Below are 21,772 nucleotides of genomic sequence, written 5' to 3'. Positions count from 1 at the left end.
GGAGGGGGGCGGAGACAAGACCAGTCCCCCTGCACAAGGAGAGACAGCAGAGCTATGGGAAAGGGCCCAGCAAACTCCACCCACTACAGGAGGGGGGCGGAGATAAGACCATTCCTCCTGCACAAGGAGAGACAGCAGAGCTATGGGAGGGGCCCAAAAAACTCCACCCACTACAGGAGGGGGCAGAGACAAGACCAGTCCCCTGCTCAAGGAGAGATAGCAGATCTATGGGAGGGGCCCAGCAAACTCCACCCACTACAGGAGAGGGGCGGAGACAACACCAGTTCCCCTGCACAAGGACAGACAGCAGAGCTATAGGAGGGGCCCAGCAAACTCCACCCACTACAGGAGAGGGGCGGAGACAAGACCAGTCCCCCTGCACAAGGAGAGAGAGCAGCAGTGGGTGGTCTTTATTACAGGAAGTCTCACAAGGGATGACTGCACAGATCTGGGAGATGATTCTGGAAGATTGAATTCCTCTATTGAAGGGACCTTCATTTCCGATGTCATTGGAGTTGCAGAGTTTGAAGTGTCGGAGAATGATATAATTAAAAATAAGAAGCTCTTCTCTTTCCTGAGGATTGAAGAATAGAGACGTTCCATGTGTCGGGAAGACACGGATGGTTGAGGAATAATTGAGAGCGGTGGTTGAAGATAATTGGGCGCTCGTTGTAATTTATGATGGGAATACGGGGTCAGGTGAAGGAGGTGAGGATGTGGATTAAGTAGAAGAGAACATATTATATACAATGAATATTGTGCGCACACTGACAGCCAAGAGCTTTAATCAATACCGATACTCACCCAACGCCGTCTTCACTCTCCGCAAACTAAATTCTGACACCGCCGTTGTGATCCACAAGAAAGCCAAGAAAATCCGGCCAGGCAGCAGACATCTATCCTGATACCGAGGGAAGGGAGTTATAGAATCCTTGCTCGATCCTGTCTTAGAGATTCTGATGAGTTCCATGGATCAGTGCACAGATGAACCAATTACTGACCTGAATACCATTACTTCTAAGAACAACTCCAACCGATCCTTCTAACTAAGTATAGAGAAATTGGGTCTGTGGTCCCCAGACCAAAGAGCCAAACGAGGGGGGGCGGTTGGACTTCTAAGGTTAATGAGTGAAGGTTTTTCTTTCTAAGAGTAATGGGCGAAGGGTTTCCTACTTTGGGTAATGGGCGAAGGGTTTCCTTCTTTGGGTAATGGGCGAAGGGTTTCCTTCTAAGGGTAATGGGTGAAGGGTTCCTACTCAGGGTAATAGGTGAAGGGTTCCTACTAAGTGTAATAGGTGAAGGGTTCCTACTAAGGGTAATAGGTGAACGGTTCCTACTAAGGGTAATAGGTGAAGGGTTCCTACTAAGGGTGATGGGTGAAGGGTTCCTACTAAGTGTAATAGGTGAAGGGTTCCTACTAAGGGTAATAGGTGAAGGGTTCCTACTAAGTGTAATAGGTGAAGGGTTCCTACTAAGGGTGATGGGTGAAGGGTTCCTACTAAGTGTAATAGGTGAAGGGTTCCTACTAAGGGTAATAGGTGAAGGGTTCCTACTAAGGGTAATAGGTGAAGGGCTCCTACTAAGGGTAATAGGTGAAGGGTTCCTACTAAGTGTAATAGGTGAAGGGTTCCTACTAAGGGTAATGGGTGAAGGGTTCCTACTAAGTGTAATAGGTGAAGGGTTACCTTCTAAGGGTAATGGGTGAAGGGTTCCTACTAAGTGTAATAGGTGAAGGGTTCCTACTAAGTGTAATAGGTGAAGGGTTACCTTCTAAGGGTAATGGGTCAAGCCGGCAGTGCCGGCCCAAGACAATGTGCTGCCTGGTACCAAGAATTAAATGCTGCCCCCCCCCAAAAAAAAATTACGCCCACCAAAATGCCCCCACATCCATTATTTTATATCATGATAACTAAAGTGGACCTATCATGGCTCTATACATGTATATAGGAGTATAAAAAGGACCTGTTATGGCTCTATTCATGCAATTAATCCCCCAGTGGAGCGGAGAGCGGAACGGGAAGAGCGGTCGGGTGGCAATTGGCCCCACAGTGGAGAGCGGAGCTGGCGGAATGGGATGGCAATTTGCTGCCCCCATAAAAGTGCTGCCTGGTACAATGGTACCATAGGGTCCCATGGTAGGGCCGGCCCTGGGTGAAGGGTTTCGTTCTAAGGGTAATGGGCAAAGGGTTACCTTCTAAGGGTAATGGGCAAAGGGTTACCTTCTAAGGGTAATAGGTGAAGGGTTTCCTTCTAAGGGTAATGGGTGAAGGGTTACCTTCTAAGGGTAATGGGTGAAGGGTTCCTACTAAGTGTAATAGGTGAAGGGTTTCCTTCTAAGGGTAATGGGTGAAGGGTTACCTTCTAAGGGTAATGGGCAAAGGGTTTCCTTCTAAGGGTAATGGGTGAAGGGTTACCTTCTAAGTGTAATGGGTGAAGGGTTCCTACTAAGTGTAATAGGTGAAGGGTTCCTACTAAGGGTAATAGGTGAAGGGTTCCTACTAAGGGTAATAGGTGAAGGGTTCCTACTAAGGGTGATGGGTGAAGGGTTCCTACTAAGTGTAATAGGTGAAGGGTTCCTACTAAGGGTAATAGGTGAAGGGCTCCTACTAAGGGTAATAGGTGAAGGGTTCCTACTAAGTGTAATAGGTGAAGGGTTCCTACTAAGGGTAATAGGTGAAGGGTTTCCTTCTAAGGGTAATGGGTGAAGCCGGCAGTGCCGGCCCAAGACAATGTGCTGCCTGGTACCAAGAATGAAATGCTGCCCCCCCCCAAAAAAAAAATTACGCCCACCAAAATGCCCCCACATCCATTATTTTATATCATGATAACTAAAGTGGACCTATCATGGCTCTATACATGTATATAGGAGTATAAAAAGGACCTGTTATGGCTCTATTCATGCAATTAATCCCCCAGTGGAGCGGAGAGCGGAACGGGAGGAGCGGTCGGGTGGCAATTGGCCCCACAGTGGAGAGCGGAGCTGGCGGAATGGGATGGCAATTTGCTGCCCCCATAAAAGTGCTGCCTGGTACAATGGTACCATCGGGTCCCATGGTAGGGCCGGCCCTGGGTGAAGGGTTTCCTTCTAAGGGTAATGGGCAAAGGGTTACCTTCTAAGGGTAATGGGTGAAGGGTTACCTTCTAAGGGTAATGGGTGAAGGGTTACCTTCTAAGGGTAATGGGTGAAGGGTTCCTACTAAGGGTAATAGGTGAAGGGTTTCCTTCTAAGGGTAATGGGTGAAGGGTTTCCTTCTAAGGATAATGGGTGAAGGGTTACCTTCTATGGGTAATGGGTGAAGGGTTCCTTCTAAGGGTAATAGGTGAAGGGTTTCCTTCTAAGGGTAATAGGTGAAGGGTTTCCTTCTAAGGGTGATGGGTGAAGGGTTCCTACTAAGGGTAATAGGTGAAGGGTTCCTACTAAGGGTAATAGGTGAAGAGTTCCTACTAAGGGAAATAGGTGAAGGGTTTCCTTCTTTGGGTAATGGGTGAAGGGTTCCTACTAAGTGTAATAGGTGAAGGGTTCCTACTAAGGGTAATAGGTGAAGAGTTCCTACTAAGGGAAATAGGTGAAGGGTTTCCTTCTTTAGGTAATGGGTGAAGGGTTCCTACTAAGTGTAATAGGTGAAGGGTTCCTACTAAGGGTAATAGGTGAAGGGTTTCCTTCTAAGGGTAATGGGCGAAGGGTTACCTTCTAAGGGTAATGGGTGAAGGGTTTCCATCTAGGGGTAATTGGAGAAGGGTTACTTTCTATGGGTAATGAGTGAAGGGTTTTCTTTTAAGGGTAATGGGTGAAGGGTTCACACATCACATGTGAGATATCGCCGCGATCGTCAGAGCGAGAGCAATAATTCTAGCACTAGACTAGACCTCCTCTGTAACTCTAACCTGGTAAGTGTAAAAAAAAAAGTTTAATACTCTGTCGCCATTCCATGAGCGTGTGCAATTATAAAGCGTGTGACGTGTTGGGTATCTATTTACTCGGCGTAACATCATCTTTCACATTATACAAAAAAATTGGGCTACCTTTACCTTTTTCATTTTTTTTAAATTCATGAAATTATATTTTTCCCCAAAAGTTGCGTTTAAAACACCACTGCACAAATACCTTGTGACATAAAATATTGCAGCAATCGCCATTTTATTCTCTAGATTCTCTGCTAAAAAAATATATATATAGGGCCTGATTCAGAAAGAAGATACGACGGCGTATCTCTGAGTCCGGCCGTCGTATCTATGCGACTGATTCATAGAATCAGGTTCCGGATAGATATCCCTAAGATCCGACAGGTGTAAGTGACTTACACCGTCGGATCTTAGGCTGCAATTCCAGGCCGGCCGCTAGGTGGCGTTTCGCTTTATTTACGCGACGAATATGCAAATGAGGATTTCCGCCGTTTCAGAAGCGTACGTCCGCCCGGCACATTTTTTTTACGTCGCTTGCGTTCGGCTTTTTCCGGCGTATAGTTACCCCTGCTATGTGAGGGGTATTCTATGTTAAGTATGGCCGTCGTTCCCGCGCCGAGTTTTGAATTTTTACGTAGTTTGCGTAAGTCGATTCAGAAAAGAGCTGGACGCAAATTACACTCACGCCGAAACCAATGACGTCCTAGCGACGTCATTTGGAGCAACGCACGCTGGGAAAATTTGCGGGTGACGCATACGCTGTTCGATCGGCACGGGGACGCGTCTGATTTAAATTGTAGACGCCCCATAGCCGCGGAATTTGAATTCCGCCGGGGGATTTAGGATACGCCGACGCAAGTTTTGAGGTAAGTGCTTTCTGAATTAAGTACTTGCCTCAAAAACTTGCGCCGGCAGATCGTAAATCAGATAGATTACGCGGATCTAAAGATCCACTAACCTATCTGAATCCGGCACACAATGTTTGGGGGTTCCAAGTAATTTTCTAGCAAAAGATACGGGCCCGGATTCAGATAGAATGGTCTATCTATCTGCGGGCGTAACGTATCGCAGATACGTTACGCCGCCGTAAATTAGGGAGCAAGTTCCGTATTCAGAAAGGACTTGCGCCCTTAGTTACGGCGGCGTAACGTATGTGTGTCGGCGTAAGCCCGCCTAATTCAAATGTGGATGATGTGGGCGTGTTTTATTTAAATTACATGTGACCCCTGCGTATTTGACGTTTTTTACGAACGCCGCATACGCCGTTCGTGAAAAAATCCCAGTGCGCATGCTCGAAATTACACCGCAAATCGTCAATGCTTTAGACGCGAAACATAACTTACGTACAGCCCTATTCGCGAACGACTTACGCAAACCACGTAAAATTTTCAAAACTTGATGCGGGAACGATGTCCATACTTAACATTAGCTGCGCCTCATATAGCAGGGGTAACTTTACGCCGGAAAAAGCCGAACGTAAACGTCGTAAAAAAATGCGCCGGCGGGACATACGTTTCTGAATTGGCGTATCTACCTAATTTACATATTCCTTGCGTAACTATACGGAAGCGCCACCTAGCGGCCAGCGTGATTATGCAGCCCAAGATACGACGGTGTAAGAGACTTACACCTGTCGGATCTTAGGGAAATCTATGCGTAACTGATTCTATGAGATGATGCTGATTGGTGTCTATTTTTCAGGTGTCTGCAGACCGGGCTGTCATCCCGAAAACGGGTTTTGTGAGAGTCCCGGGGAATGCAGGTAAGTTCTATGTATACACCTACCCTCCCGGAATATTGGGTGTTCACATCATAGGGAGGAGGATCAGTGCCCCATCATTGGTATCAGTGAGAGGAATAGTGTCCCATCATTGGTATCAGTGGGAGGAATAGTGTCCCATCATTGGTATCAGTGGGAGGAATAGTGTCCCATCATTGGTGTCAGTGGGAGGAATAGTGTCCCATCATTGGTATCAGTGGGAGGAATAGTGTCCCATCATTGGTGTCAGTGGGAGGAATAGTGTCCCATCATTGGTGTCAGTGGGAGGAATAGTGTCTCATCATTGGTGTCAGTGGGAGGAATAGTGTCCCATCATTGGTGTCAGTGGGAGGAATAGTGTCCCGTCATTGGTGTCAGTGGGAGGAATAGTGTCCCATCATTGGTGTCAGTGGGAGGAATAATGTCCCATCATTGGTGTCAGTGGGAGGAATAGTGTCCCATCATTGGTGTCAGTGGGAGGAATAGTGTCCCATCATTGGTGTCAGTGGGAGGAATAATGTCCCATCATTGGTGTCAGTGGGAGGAATAGTGTCCCATCATTGGTGTCAGTGGGAGGAATAGTGTCCCATCATTGGTGCCAGTGGGAGGAATAGTGTCCCATCATTGGTGCCCTGAGGGCATATCTCACGGCAGTGATTGGCTGTTATAATTAGGGTTGTCCAGATACCGATACCAGTATCGGTATCGGGACCGATACCGAGTATTTGCGGGAGTACTCGTACTCGTGCAAATACCCCCGATACCTAAATAGAATACTTCCCCCCCTTTCCCCCCCCCCGCATCGCGCCGCCGCATCGAGGGACATGGCTAGAGGGACATTGCTGCATATGTGAGGGACATGGCTAGAGGGACATTGCTGCATATGTGAGGGACATGGCTGCATATGTGAGGGACATGGCTGCATATGTGAGGGACATGGCTGCATATGTGAGGGACATGGCTGCATATGTGAGGGACATGGCTAAAGGAACATGGCTGCATATGTGAGGGACATGGCTGCATATGTGAGGGACATGGCTAGAGGAACATGGCTGCATATGTGAGGGACATGGCTAGAGGGACATGGCTGCATATGTGGGGGACATGGCTGCATATGGGGGGGACATGGCTGCATTTGGGGACACATTTAAAAAAAGTATCGGTATTCGGTATCGGCGACTACTTGAAAAAAAGTATCGGTACTTGTACTCGGTCCTAAAAAAGTGGTATCGGGACAACCCTAGTTATAATGAACGTATTTCAGAATATACAAAGAAATGTACAGAACAGGAAAACGTTGGTTGTGAAATCTCGTCTCTCTCTCTGTAGGTGTCGCCCCGGGTGGAAGGGGCAGTTCTGTGATCGGTGTGTCCCGTTCCCGGGGTGTCTTCATGGCGGGTGCACCAAGCCCTGGCAATGTATGTGTGAGGACGGATGGGTTGGCAGCCACTGCAACATTGGTACGTATCGGTGATCGCCGGCCTAGCTCCACCCATTAACCCTCCCCCATTTATTTCATTTCTCACACATGTTGCGAGGCCCCCGACCTTCTTCGGTCTCATGAGAACCTCCGGGGGCCACAGACAGCTGACAGCCTTCTGCATGTGGTGGGTTGTGAGACATGGTGGGTGCAGAGTAGGTAAAGTTATTGGGCGCCAGGCACTTCTTGAAAGCAAAAGAAAGTTTATTTCTCTTAACAAACTTTTGAGGGAGAGGGGGTTAGGGCCGGGACACCCTTAGGTAGTTACAAGTGCAATTGGCGGACTCCGAGACATCAACAGGAGGACGGCCGTACAAGAAAAGGCCTCCAGCAAGACGCCACCTCTGCATGTGTCGGGACGCCATCTCCTATGGCAACAGTCTTAGAACACTTCCTTCACTTCCATTACAATCACTTCTTGTAGGTCTTCAGATCACTGAGGTCCCCGTCTCTCACTAGACCCTCCGATTCATTCTGAATCCCTTGAGCTCCTCCAATTTTCACAGTGGTATCATCCTCAAGCGTCTCCCCCACTTCCCTGCTGGGTCCTTAGCTTGGCACTCCCGATACTTCTCAAGCGTCTTCCCCGCTTCCCTGCTGGGTCCCTGGCTTGGCACTCCCGATACTTCTCAAGCATCTCCCCCGCTTCCCTGCTGGGTCCCTAGCTTGGCACTCCCAATACATCTCAAGCGTCTTCCCTGCTGGGTCCCTAGCTTGGCACTCCCGATACTCCTCAAGCTTCTCCCCCACTTCCCTGCTGGGTCCCTAGCTTGGCACTCCCGATACTCCTCAAGCATCTCCCCCGCTTCCCTGCTGGGTCCCTAGCTTGGCACTCCCGATACTTCTCAAGCGTCTCCCCCGCTTCCCTGCTGGGTCCCTGGCTTGGCACTCCCGATATTCCTCAAGCTTCTCCCCCACTTCCCTGCTGGGTCCCTAGCTTGGCACTTCAGTTACTTCTCAAGCTTCTCCCCCACTTCCCTGCTGGGTCCCTAGCTTGGCACTCCTGATTCTTCACAAGCATCTCCCCCTCTTCCCTGCTGGGTCCCTAGCTTGGCACTCCTGATTCTTCACAAGCATCTCCCCCTCTTCCCTGCTGGGGCCCTAGCTTGGCACTCCTGATTCTTCACAAGCGTCTCCCCCTCTTCCCTGCTGGGTCCCTAGCTTGGCACTCCTGATTCTTCACAAGCATCTCCCCCTCTTCCCTGCTGGGGCCCTAGCTTGGCACTCCTGATTCTTCACAAGCGTCTCCCCCACTTCCCTGCTGGGTCCCTAGCTTGGCGCTCCCGATACTTCTCAAGCATCTCCCCCACTTCCCTTCTGGGTCCCTAGCTTGGCGCTCCCGATACTTCTCAAGCATCTCCCCCGCTTCCCTGCTGGGTCCCTAGCTTGGCGCTCCCGATACTTCTCAAGTGTCACCGTGCTTCCCTGCTGGGTCCCTAGCTTGGCGCTCCCGATACTTCTCAAGTGTCACCCCGCTTCCCTGCTGGGTCCCTAGCTTGGCGCTCCCGAGACTTCTCAAGTGACACCCCGCTTCCCTGCTTGGTTCCTGGCTTGACACACAAGGCTGCTCTGCAAGTGTCTCCTCCACTGGTTGGGTCCCTGACTTGGTACCTGCTGAAGTTTCCCGATTCTTCACTGTCCCCGGTTGGTGAGAATTTTGCTCCGGTACTTTCTTCAGCTACTCACTGTGGTCCCTGGTAATAAGGTGGAAGGTCCCTTTGTAGCGACAGCTCCCCCTCTACCTCCGACCATGACAGGTTCTCCGGCCGGCAGATCATCATTTCTGGTTGGGCTGCAAGCCGCAATCCCAACCCTGCGCTGCTCTCTTACTTCTGGACACAGCCTAGCAGACAGATGCCCCCGGGATAGGCCCGATCTCCGGCCTAGCAGCCCGGGCAACACGACACACTTCCACCCAGACAGCCGTCCAGGGGGCACAGAACGCCGATCACCTGAATATATAGGTTCTCCCAGCAGGTCAAGGGATCCAAGAAAACCCCTGCCCATTGGCTGAGATACCCCATATACCCATAACCTGACCTTGCAATGCCCTTCTCATATCTAGTACCACCAAGTTCCCGGCCACCTAGTGGTAGAAGAGAAAAATGCAACAAGGCCAAGCTTAGGGAGAAATCAATGGATCTCTAACAATTAGCCAAGAGGACTATTCCTGGCGAGTGAATTTTGGGGAGCTCCCTGACTAAACTCCGGGGTGCTACACGCCAAAAAACCCCCCCCAAAAAAAACCAAATATTCCCCATGGTCTGACAGCGACGGATCTACAGAAAGAACATTCCGCACAAAGTTATCATTAAATCTTTATTTTTAATTTAGAACGATTGTTTCTCATTCATTTTAGCGCCTCCAAAATCCCTGTAAGAGAGAAACGATCTCAGCCGAGGCGAGCTGATCGATACCAAACATCTCCAGACTTACAAACTGCAATACCCAGAACTCACCATAGATGGCGCAATAAACCCCTCTACAGCTCTTCTGATACCCGTACGTCTCGGGACGATTCCCCGCCCCCCAATGTAAGCAATTGTCTTTTATATACCTGCGTGCCGCACATGCGCGTTCATACTCGCCGCGGGCGGGGGAGGGGAAACTCGATGAAAATGTTTCAATTTTTTACATTCTTTTTTATCTATTCTAATATTTGAAACACTTTTTTCACTAAACTTTATTGCTATTACAAGGAGGCTGACAGGCCAGGAATATCTGGAGTGACAGGTCATCTTTACTGAGGGGGGTCAGTTGTGGGGTCTTTCGGTCCCCCACTTCCCCCTCTGCACTTCCCCCCACCCCAATGCCGGTTCTGTATAAAGAAGACGTTTCTCGACTCCCGATTCTGCCGCAACGCGCCGCGTCACATTCCTCGCTTCATAGAAACACGGACAATGGATTCACCGCCTGCTGAGCTCTCACCGCATTCTCCTCCGCACGCATCGAACGTTCCTCATTCTTCCGAGGACAATGAGCTCCCCTCCTCCGGCTCTTCTCCTCCGGCTCCCCTCCTCCGGCTCCCCTCCTCCGGCTCTTCTCCTCCGGCTCCCCTCCTCCGGCTCCTCTCCTCCAGCTCTTCTCCTCAGGCTCCCCTCCTCCGGCTCCCCTCCTCCGGCTCTTCTCCTCCGGCTCCCCTCCTCCGGCCCGGAGCTGCTCACAATGGTAAAGGGAACAATTGGAACCACTGGAGTCGGCCCAACACGTTTTTATTGCTGAATCACGACTGAGATCCAAAGCCGTACCCTCACTACCGATCCGAGTTGTACCTTCACTACCGATCCGAGTTGTACCCCCACTACCAATCCGAGTTGTACCCCCACTACCAATCCGAGTTGTACCCTCATTACCGATCCGAGTTGTACCCTCACTACCAATCCGAGTTGTACCCCCACTACCAATCCGAGTTGTACCCTCATTACCGATCCGAGTTGTACCCTCACTACCGATCCGAGTTGTACCCTCACTACTGATCCGTATTGTACCACCATCTACCGATCTGAGCCATACCCTCACTACCGATCCGAGTTGTACCTTCACTACCGATCCGAGTTGTACCTTCACTACCGATCCGAGTTGTACCCCCACTACCAATCCGAGTTGTACCCCCACTACCAATCCGAGTTGTACCCTCATTACCGATCCGAGTTGTACCCTCACTACCGATCCGAGTTGTACCCTCACTACTGATCCGTATCGTACCCTCACTACCAATCCAAGTTGTACCCTCATTACCGATCCGAGTTGTACCCTCACTACCGATCCGAGTTGTACCCTCACTACTGATCCGTATCGTACCCTCACTACCAATCCAAGTTGTACCTTCACTACTAATCTGAGTTGTACCCCCACTACCAATCCGAGTTGTACCCTCACTACCAATCCGAGTTGTACCCTCACTACCGATGCGAGCCGCAACCTCATGGGGGTATGATCCGTATCATACCCCCATCTACTGATCTGAGCCATTCCCCCACTACCAATCCTAGCTGTACCTTCACTACCAATCCAAGCCGTACCCTCACTGCCGATCGAAGCCGTACCATCACTACCGATCCAAGCCACACCCTCACTACCGATCCAAGCCGTACCTTCACTACCGATCCAAGCCGTACCTTCACTACCGATCCAAGCCACACCCTCACTACCGATCCAAGCCGTACCTTCACTACCGATCCAAGCTGATCCCCCACTAATCCAATCCTAGCTGTACCTTCACATTTAATCTGAGCCGTGCTGAGTCAAACAGTACCTTCAGTAATGATCCAAGTTATATCTTCACTTCCCATCTGTAGTGCACCCTCACTACCAATCCGAGCCATACCCCCGCTACCGATCTGAGCCATACCCCCGCTACCGATCATGTAGGTTCTGTATAAAGAAGACTTTGTTTACATCCACTGGATCCCAGAGCTCCTACACTTACATAACTCAGTATCTTCCCCAAACGTCAGCCCCGCTTCCCTGCGGGGTCCCTGGCTTGGCACTCACAGATACTCCTCAATCATCACCTCTGTTGTCCCACTGGGTCCCTGACTTGGCACTCACTGATGCTCCTCAAGTGTCACACTTGCTGAAGTTTCCTGATTCTTCACCGTCCCCAGCTGGTAAGAAGACTGCTCCGGGAATGGCTCCAGCACACTCATAGTGGTCTCCGGTAAGAGGGTGGATGGTCCCTTAGTGGCGACAGCTTCCCCTCTATCTCCGACCTCAACTGGTTCCCCGTCCGGCTGAACCGTCACTCTCGGTTGGACTCCAATCCTGCAGTCCCAACCCTGCACTTCTTCTCCAGCTTCTGGATAGGCCTCAGACAGCCTAGCAGCCAAAAGGCCCCCAAGACAGGCCTCAGGCTTCCGGCCTAGCAGCCCGGGGCAGCACAAAACATGTCCACCCAGACAGTCGTCCAGGTGGCACAGAACCCCGATCACCTGACTCCACCCAAATAAATAGGCGGAGAGTACAATCAGTACTGGTCCAAGTCATACCTTTACTACTGATCCGAGCCGAATCCTCACTACCAATCAGAGCCATACCCTCACTACCGATTCTAGCAGTACCCTCACTACTGATCCAAGCCATACCTTTAATACTGATCCGAGCCGAACCCTCACTACCAATCCAAGCCATACCCTCACTACCGATTCTAGCAGTACCCTCACTACTGATCCAAGCCATACATTTACTACCAATCCATACCCTCACTACCAATCCGAGCCATACTCTCACTACCGATTCGAGCCGTACCCTCACTACCAATCTGAGCCGTACCCTCACTACCAATCTGAGCCGTACCCTCGCTACCAATATGAGCCATACTCTCACTACCAATCCGAGCCATACCTTCACTACCGATCGAAGCTGTACCCTTACTACCGATCCGAGCCGTACCCTCACTACCGATCCATACCATCACTACCGATCCAAGCCGTACCCTCACTATTGACACGAGCTGTACCCTCACCACATATCCGAGCCGTACCCTCTGTACAGATCCAAGCCGTACCCCTACTACCGATCCAAGCTGTACCCTCACTACCAATCTGAGCCATACCCTCACTACCGATCAAAGCCGCACCTTCACTACCGATCCGAGCCTTGTCCTTTCTACTGATCCATACCCTCACTGCCGATCCAAGCCATACCCTCACTACCGATCAAAGCCGTACCCTCACTTCTGATCCGACCCATTCCCTCACCAGTGATCTGAGGCATACCCTCACTACCGATCCAAGCCGTATCCTCCCTACTGATCTGAGATGTGCCTTCACTACCGATCCAAGCCATTCCTTTGCTATTGATCTGAGCCATAGCTTCGCTACCAATCCGAGGTGAAGAACTGGCCAGGTTAGTTGATGAATACTAATATTACCCAACAATAGAGATATAGCCCACTATACTCCCCTCCACTCCAGTGACGAAATGTCTGTAAACACCTTCACCAGCACAGACATCTTCAATTGGTCGTCTTCCAACATTGCAAGGGAGATAATTAATCCCCCAGGACTGACTTGCCACGCCTTGGACCTCCTTCACAGGGGGATGCACAATTGTTCCATGCATCCCTATGCAGGCAATCCTATTCATGTGAATTGGGATGGACTCAGCCATTGCTTCCAATTGGACAGCTGGGTGGCTGCGAGCGCACGGCCCTGAATGCAGACACGGCGAGTGCACGGCCCTGAATGCAGACACGGCGAGTCCGGGGGCCATGCCCCACACCCGACTTGTGTAGCAATTATATATGATATATTATTTTATTTATTTGTTATATTTTCTTTCCCCCACAAAAGTAGAGTTACCCTTTAATGTTAAGCGTTTTGTGGCTCTGAGCTCAGGCGTAAACAAGGCCCTTAGTTTGGCGCATATATAATACATTTAAAGAGAGGCGATCGTTTTATTCCTTTTTAATTTTTATAGAATCCTATAACAAAAGAATGACAACAGCTCCCCCCGGTGTACAGACAGGATAAGGCATGGACTTTCACGGTTCCCTATTATCTCTCTTCTCCAGGAATAATCCCGCTGTCAGGATTGGTCCCCCGAGTTCTGGAAATGTTCTTGATGTTCCTGATATGAATCAGTTGTCTTGTCTTATCTTTGTCTTCTGATACTCCGGGGGGTGCAATTCTAAGCCTGTGCTTGTTGGTTGTTAATTTGGTCTAAATTTGGGTACAAAACATATCGCTGCCACGCAAAATATTTTGTCATTTACTGATATTTAAAAAAAATAAACCTTTTTTAAATCTTCCATTATTTTCTAAATCGGATCCTCCCCCGTTGCTGTAATTATTTCACAGCCTCTTCCCAAAATTTTCAGAACGTGAGGATCCTGCACAAGGGTAAAAGAAGACCCGCTGTTAGGAGAATACCTGTAATGAGTGGAGACCAATGGCCAACAATGCCAGACAGGCTCAGTTCTCAGGTCTGTGAGAGATAGGAAAGTCTGAATTGCTAGACCAATGATCAGTGTTGGGTTCAGAAGCCTGGACTGGACGGCATACTCCAGGTGCGGCCGGACCAGAGTCTTGTAGAGGGGAGAATTATCCTTTTATCTCTGGAGTTAATCCCCTTTTTTAATGCCAATATTCTGTTTGCTTTGTTAGCAGCAGCTTGGCATTGCTGAGCCTCTCATCTACTAGGACCCCCAGGTCCTTTACCATCCTAGATCCCCCCAGAGGTTCTCCCCCCAGTGTATAGATTGCAATAATATTTTTACCACCCAAATGCATTATTTTACATTTCTCTACATTGAACCTCATTTGCCATGTAGTTGCCCCCCCCCCCCACCCCCATTCATTTGTTTAGATCTTCTTGCAAGGTTTCCACATCCTACAGAGAAGTTATTGCCCCGCTTATCTTAGTATTGTCCGCAAATACAGAGATTGCATTGCTTACCCCTCCTCCAGGTCATTTATGAATAAATTAAATAGGACATCTATGGGCCTTCCTATATCCAGATACACCACGTCTACGGGCCTTCCTTTATCTAGATACACCACGTCTACGGGCCTTCCTTTATCCAGATACACCTCGTCTACGGGCCTTCCTTTATCTAGATACACCACGTCTACGGACCTTCCTTTATCTAGATACACCACGTCTACGGACCCTCCTTTATCTAGATACACCACGTCTACGGGCCTTCCTTTATCTAGATACACCATGTCTACGGGCCTTCCTTTATCCAGATACACCACGTCTACGGGCCTTCCTTTATCCAGATACACCACGTCTACGGGCCTTCCTTTATCTAGATACACCACATCTACGGGCCTTCCTTTATCTAGATACACCACATCTACGGGCCTTCCTTTATCTAGATACACCACATCTACGGGCCTTCCTTTATCTAGATGGCAGCTCACCTCCTCATAGAAGGGTAATAGATTGGTTTGGCAAGAACGATTCTTCATGAATCCATGCTGATTACTGCTAATGATACCATTCTCATTACTAAAATCTTGTATATTGTCCCTTATCATCCCCTCCAAGAGCTTACATACTATTGATGTTAGGCTGACTGGTCTGTAATTCCCAGGGATGTATTTTGGGCCCTTTTTAAATATTGGTGCTACATTGGATTTTCTTCAATCAACTGGTACCATTCCAGTCAGTAGACTGTCAGTAAGAGTACTCCCCATTTATCACCACCCTCTGAACTTGCCCTTGTAGCCAGTTTTCAATCAATGTAATCACCCTATGGTCCATTCCAATGGACCTTAAATAGTTCTGACAAAAGACGGGAATATATTACATACTGAACAATAATATTCTTTATTTTGAGTGTAAGTGTGCGTTGTATCTCCACAGACGTCCACCCCTGCGCGGCTTACCCATGCTCCAGAAACTCCACCTGCATCGAGACCGGTGACGGCGGATATATTTGTCTCTGCGCTCCGGGCTTCACCGGGAGAAACTGTCTGGTTAAAATTGGGCCCTGCATCAGAAATGGGTAATGAGCTTCTTGACTTCCCTCTTGGTGAGATCCGATGGGATTTAAAACATCTATGCCAAAATATTTGCTGGATGAATGTCACAAGCATTCGACCAGCCGTGACAAATGTTCTCCGTTTTTTCATATAACAGGTTTATTTCCTGTGTTTATTGGTGCCATCTAGTGGCCATAACGTGGTATATTTTGAGGTATTTCAGGAGAATTCAGCATTATGGCCACTAGATGGTGCTAACAAATGACAAAATACAGAGAAATCTAGTCATGGCCGGGCAAATACTTGAGACATTCGTTCAGCATTTTTTTTTTTAATGGATATGGATTGTATAGTATATGTATCATTTTTTTAAAGCCTATACTTTTTTTTAAGTTTAGATAGAGAAAGGATGGGTTCAACGTCAGATTATGATTGGCTGTCTGCCCTTTTACTTTTCTTACCCCAGAGATGTAACAGGAAGTGAGAGAGGAAATCACAGAAATGCTGATATAATTATGGCTCCATTGGAAAAAGATTTAACATTTTATCTAGAATAATCTATCATGTCTCCTCTTAATGAGACTTATAATGCCCTATCCCTGCCTGCTTTTTCTTGCCACCCTCCTCCTTGTGTCTTGATGCCCAAGGTGTGCCACTCCAATCTGCTTATATGTGGCCCCATGGTGTAACCATATGTGGCCAGGCCAGGCCATAAAACACAGTGTACTCCGTCCCCATCACTTTCAAGTAGTTGCAGTCATTAATTTTGGCTAAATATCAGTAAACCTGGAAAACATAAAAATGTAATTTCTATTACACTGAAGCATGGTTTGATGGCTCCACCAATTCCCTACCTCCTGTCCATGAGGCCGGAGTTTCCTTGGTTTGATGGCTCCACCAATTCCCTACCTCCTGTCCATGAGGCCGGAGTTTCCTTGGTTTGGTAGCTCGACCAACTCCCTTCCTCCTGGCCACGAGGCCAGAGTTTCCTTGGTTTGATGACTTCACCAATTCCCTTCATCCTTTCCATGAGGCCAGAATTCATTGCCTTGATGGCTGCACCAGTTCTCTTCCACCTGCACATGAGTTTGAAGTTTGTTTGGCTTAATAGCTTTACTAATACCCTTCCACCTGTCCACAAGGCTGAACTTTCCTTGGCTTGATGGCTCCACCAACCCCCGTCCTCCTGTCCATGAGGCCGGATTTTGTTTGGCTTTATAGTTTTTCCAACTCACTTCCTCCTGTCCACGAGGCCGGAGTTTCCTTGTCTTGATGGCTTCACCAATTCTTATCCTCCTGTCCATGAGGCCAGATTGTGTTTGGCTTGATAGCTCCACCAACCCCCTTCCTCCTGTTCATGAGGCCAGAGTTTGTTGGCTTGATAGCTCCACCAACTCCCATCCTCCTGTCTATGAGGCTGGAGTTTCCTTGGCTTGATGGCTTCACCAATTCCCTTCCTTTCGTCCATGAGGCCAGAATTTCCGTGGTTTGGTAGCTCCACCAACCCCCTTCCTCCCGTTCATGAGGCCAGAGTTTGTTGGCTTGATAGCTCCACCAAATCCCATCCTCCTGTCTATGAGGCTGGAGTTTCCTTGGCTTAATGGCTTTACCAATTCCCTTCCACCTGTCTACGAGGCTGACGTTTCCTTTACTTGATGGCTCCACAAGCTCCCTTCCTCCTGTCTATGAAGCTGGAGTTTCCTTGGCTTAATGGCTTTACCAACTCCCTTCCACCTGTCCATGAGGCTGACGTTTCCTTTACTTGATGGCTCCACCAACCCCCTTACTCCTGTTCATGAGGCCAGAGTTTGTTGGCTTGATAGCTCCACCAACTCCCATCTTCCTGTCTATGAGGCTGGAGTTTCCTTGGCTTAATGGCTTTACCAATTCCCTTCCACCTGTCCATGAGGCTGACGTTTCCTTTACTCGATGGTTCCACAAGCTCCCTTCCACCTGTCCATGAGGCTGACGTTTCCTTTACTCGATGGTTCCACAAGCTCCCTTCCACCTGTCCATGAGGCTGATGTTTCCTTTACTTGATGGCTCCACAAGCTCCCTTCCTCCTGTCCATGAGGCCAGATTTTGTTTGGCTTTATAGTTTCTCCAACTCACTTCCTCCTGTCCACGAAGCCGGAGTTTCCTTGGCTTTATGGCTCCTTCAACTCCCTTCCTCCTGTCCATGAGGCCAATGCGAGTCTCAATATTGGAGCATATATATTTATGGATAAGTTGAGGGCAGGTATGGCTGGAGGTAACCCATTCCTTTTTAAAGGTCCTAGTAGGAAAGTGAAACCAAATCAGAGAGGGGTACAGAAAATGCTTCCTTGTACTGAAGTGTGTTCCACATGCTATGCACTTAGTCATGTGCTAAATAAGTTGTTTCAAAAGTGACCAAACTTCCTCACATTTTTGTATTGTTCTTTATATGCCATTGCAGGTCTCCATGCCGGAATGGAGGGACATGTGTGGACAACAATGGCTTTTCTGGCCAGGCCTCATGCCGGTGTCTTGATGGTTTTGCAGGTGACTACTGTGAAATAGACAAGGATGACTGCAGCCCCAACCCTTGTGTTAATGGAGGAAACTGCACAGACATTGGCCCTAGCTTTCGCTGCCATTGTCCAGCTGGGTTTGGTGGTCGTTCTTGCTCTGAACTTCTTTCATGGTGTAACAGTAACCCTTGTTCTAATGGTGGAACATGCTATGAGAAGCTGGACGGGTTCCAATGCTCCTGTCCACCAGATTTCTCAGGAGCCACCTGCGCTTTTCCTACAAAAAGTAAGAGCTTATCTACCAATGAGCACACCTATAACTTCCCGCCACATCACAAGGGGTTCCACCACCCGGCCCACGAGGTCCTGAAGATCACCATGAAGGAGACCATCCATAAAAATGACCCTCTCCTCCACCAAAGTCAAATCATCTGCTTCATCGTCCTCGGCCTCCTCACTTGTCTCATCGTCCTCATCACCATCGGCATAATCTTCATCTCCAAATGTGAAACGTGGTTGGCCAATGCAAAGTACAGGCACTTAATTCGCAAGAAGAAAGATTTTTACGTGAAAGCGAGCCGAGAGAACGGAAACGACGTCAAAATAATTTTTCCTGAAAAGGTGAAAATGGCGAACTACAGCCGAAGTTACACTACGATATAGGAGGGGACGCCGAACCGTCTTTGTAATTTGATGTTTTCATGTTTCCATCTTCATCTCTATGACTTTGAACGTGGAACAATAATAGTGTATTGGGGGAATGGCGAGGTCGGTAAAAATGGACATTTTCAGGCGCTAGTGGTGTGTGACCAGTTAATAGCTTATTCAATGTTGTATTTCATTATGGATAATAAGAGTGGAGAATGATTAGCGCCTCTGACAACTTTTAGTTGCCACCTGTAAGCCTATTGAGGAAATTTCCCTTGATGTCCTGTCAGGTGATGGGAAATCTTTCCAATGAGGGCACTAACAAAAACTCAATTAGGGTAGAGAATGGGGAAGAGTTACAACTCCTGACAACATGTTTATTGCCCTCTGTGCCTTCCTGTCCCGGTGACCACCGTTACCCCAGAGCACCCAATTATCTCTAATTTGAAGGGACTGCCCAGCTTTGATACCAAATCCCTCTGTTTCTCTTTCCTTCTCTCTTATGGTCAGTATGGATTTATACATCTATTGTTTACAATTTTATTTCATACTACACGAAACCACCTGAAGGAACCTCTGATGGATGGGTTTTCCGTTCCCGGGTGACAATGACCCTTCCGGCAATGCCACACCCTCTGACACACCAAGGCTGAGGAAGGAGGATGTATTTGGGATAAACACCCTTTGTGGCAACAATAGGAAAAGAACAGCGATAAACGATAAGAGATAAAGTAACGTACAACACCCCAACAATGAGAGGACCGAGTATCTCTGCACCTGAACCCTGGATCTGGGGGAGGGTGGAAGCTGAAAGGTCTTTCAGTCTCTCCAACCCCCTACCCAATGCCAGTGTAGTTTTAATTGTTCAGGCCCATAGTTTCTTGTGTTAGAACGCTCGGGTTTAAGAGAATCCCATGGTACAGGGTGCAAGTTCCCAAACTGTATCCAAAGGTAAAGTGACACTGTCCCTGGGAAGTGGGTAATGAGTTGTGACAAATGGCCTCTCACTACTATGAGTTGTGGTCAATGGCCTCTCACCACTATGAGTTGTAGCCAATGGCCTGTCACCACTATGAGTTGTAGCCAATGGCCTGTCACCACTATGAGTTGTGGTCAATGGCCTGTCACCACTATCAGTGGCGGCTGGTGCTCAACATTTTTGGGGGGGTGCTAACAAACCCATCAATTGCAGCCTCAAGGTGCCCATCAAACATAACTACTGTGCCTATCAAACATAGCTACTGTGCCCATCAATTGTTGCCACTGTGCCATCAAACGCAGCCACTGTGCCCATCAATTTCCGCCAGTTTGCCCCATCAAATGCCACTAGTTTGCCCCCACAAATACAGCCAATTTGCCCCCTCTAATGCAGCCAGTTTCCCCATCAAATGCAGCCAGTTTGCCCATCAAATACAGCCAGTTTGCCCATCAAATACAGCCAGTTTGCCCCCTCAAATGCAGCTAGTTTGCCCCCTCTAATACAGCCAGTTTGCCCATCAAATACAGCCAGTTTGCCCCATAAAATGATGCCAGTTTTCCAATAAAATGCAGCCAGTTTGCCCCCTCTAATACAGCCAGTTTCCCCATCAAATGCAGCCAGTTTGCCCCATAAAATGATGCCAATTTTCCAATAAAATGCATCCAGTTTGCCCCCTCTAATACAGCCAGTTTGCCCCCTCAAATGCAGCCAGTTTGCCCCATAAAATGATGCCAATTTTCCAATAAAATGCATCCAGTTTGCCCCCTCTAATACAGCCAATTTGCCCATCAAATACAGCCAGTTTGCCCCCTCTAATACAGCCAGTTTGCCCATCAAATACAGCCAGTTTGCCCCCTCTAATACAGCCAGTTTGCCCATCAAATACAGCCAGTTTCCCCATCAAATGCAGCCAGTTTGCCCCCCCCTCTAATACAGCCAGTTTGCCCATCAAATACAGCCAGTTTCCCCATCAAATGCAGCCAGTTTGCCCCCCCCTCTAATACAGCCAGTTTGCCCCATCAAATGATGCCAGTTTTCCAATAAAATGCAGCCAGTTTGCCCCCCCACCCGGCACTTACCTTTCTTGAGTCAGCCGTCCTCCTCCACGCTCCCTCCGAGTCCTCTGTCATCTCTGCTATGATTAGACCAAAGCACCTGTCGCTTCAGCCAATCAGGTGACCGCCGGTAACCAGACACGGCGCACCTGATTGGCTGAGAGGCGGGTCAGTGTTAGGCCCCGTACACACGACAGAGGAACTCGACGTGCTTGGCACGTCGAGTTCCTCGTCGAGTTTTGGGATGAAGCCGCCGAGGAGCTCGGCGGGCCGCCTTCTCCCATAGAACAACGCGGACAACGAGAAAATAGAGAACATGTTCTCTATTTTCTCGTCGAGTTCCTCGGCGGCTCCATCGAGCCAAAACTGTACAGACGACAGAGTTTCTCGGCAGAGTTTCTCGGTGAATTCTGCCGAGAAACTCTGTCGTGTGTACGGGGCCTTAGAGAAGCGATTCCCTAACACAGCATTGTTTAAACAGAGAACGCACAGCAGTGTGCCCTCTGTTTAACAATTTGGAAGCCTATTAGAGCCCACAGGCTCTAATCAGAAACTTCCAAAACACACCCACCGCTGTAATTCAGATGGCCGACGCTCAACATGAGGCCGGACACCTGAATAGGGGGCGGAAGCAGCGACAATACATAGATTCATGCAATGCATGAATCTATCTATTGGTGAGTGACGGGTGCAGGAGAGAGGGGGCGGCGCTCCTGCACCCAGCATGGACGCACCGCCACTGACCACTATGCAGTCTGTAATTAAACCTTCTCCTGGTCGCTGGAGTCTAGAACTGATGCTGTTGGTGACGTCTTTGGACCCAGTAATGGCAATTTCTCACAGAACCAGTAACCTTCATGCAAATGTGGCAGCCCAGTCTCTTTCCGGTGAACCTCCACAGCAGGCGGTGCCTCTAACTCAGCAGCCCCCTACACTCATCAACTCTTACTTCCCACGTGAGACTGCCCCAAACCCCGGTCTTCTCTTTCCTTTTCTTCCTTTGCAGCACCCTGTCCCCCTGGAA

General features: G+C 48.9%; 1 protein-coding gene across 1 annotated transcript in view; it reads left to right on the top strand.

The window, feature by feature from the left end:
* The window catches only part of DLK1 (delta like non-canonical Notch ligand 1), a 45,301-nt gene extending 26,296 nt beyond the window's left edge, over positions 1-19,005 (top strand). Inside the window, exons 3-6 of the mRNA XM_040332394.1 lie at positions 5,605-5,665; positions 6,992-7,122; positions 15,456-15,597; positions 18,012-19,005. Of these exons, the coding sequence (XP_040188328.1) occupies positions 5,605-5,665; positions 6,992-7,122; positions 15,456-15,597; positions 18,012-18,729 (1,052 nt within the window). The 3' untranslated portion in view covers positions 18,730-19,005. The remainder of the gene's footprint in view (positions 1-5,604; positions 5,666-6,991; positions 7,123-15,455; positions 15,598-18,011) is intronic.
* Positions 19,006-21,772: the final 2,767 nt, after the last annotated feature.

Source organism: Rana temporaria, chromosome 13 (genome assembly GCF_905171775.1).
Source record: "Rana temporaria chromosome 13, aRanTem1.1, whole genome shotgun sequence".
Lineage (NCBI taxonomy): Eukaryota > Metazoa > Chordata > Amphibia > Anura > Ranidae > Rana > Rana temporaria.
Note: the sequence above shows the minus strand (reverse complement) of the source record. Positions and strands in the feature narration are given on the sequence as shown.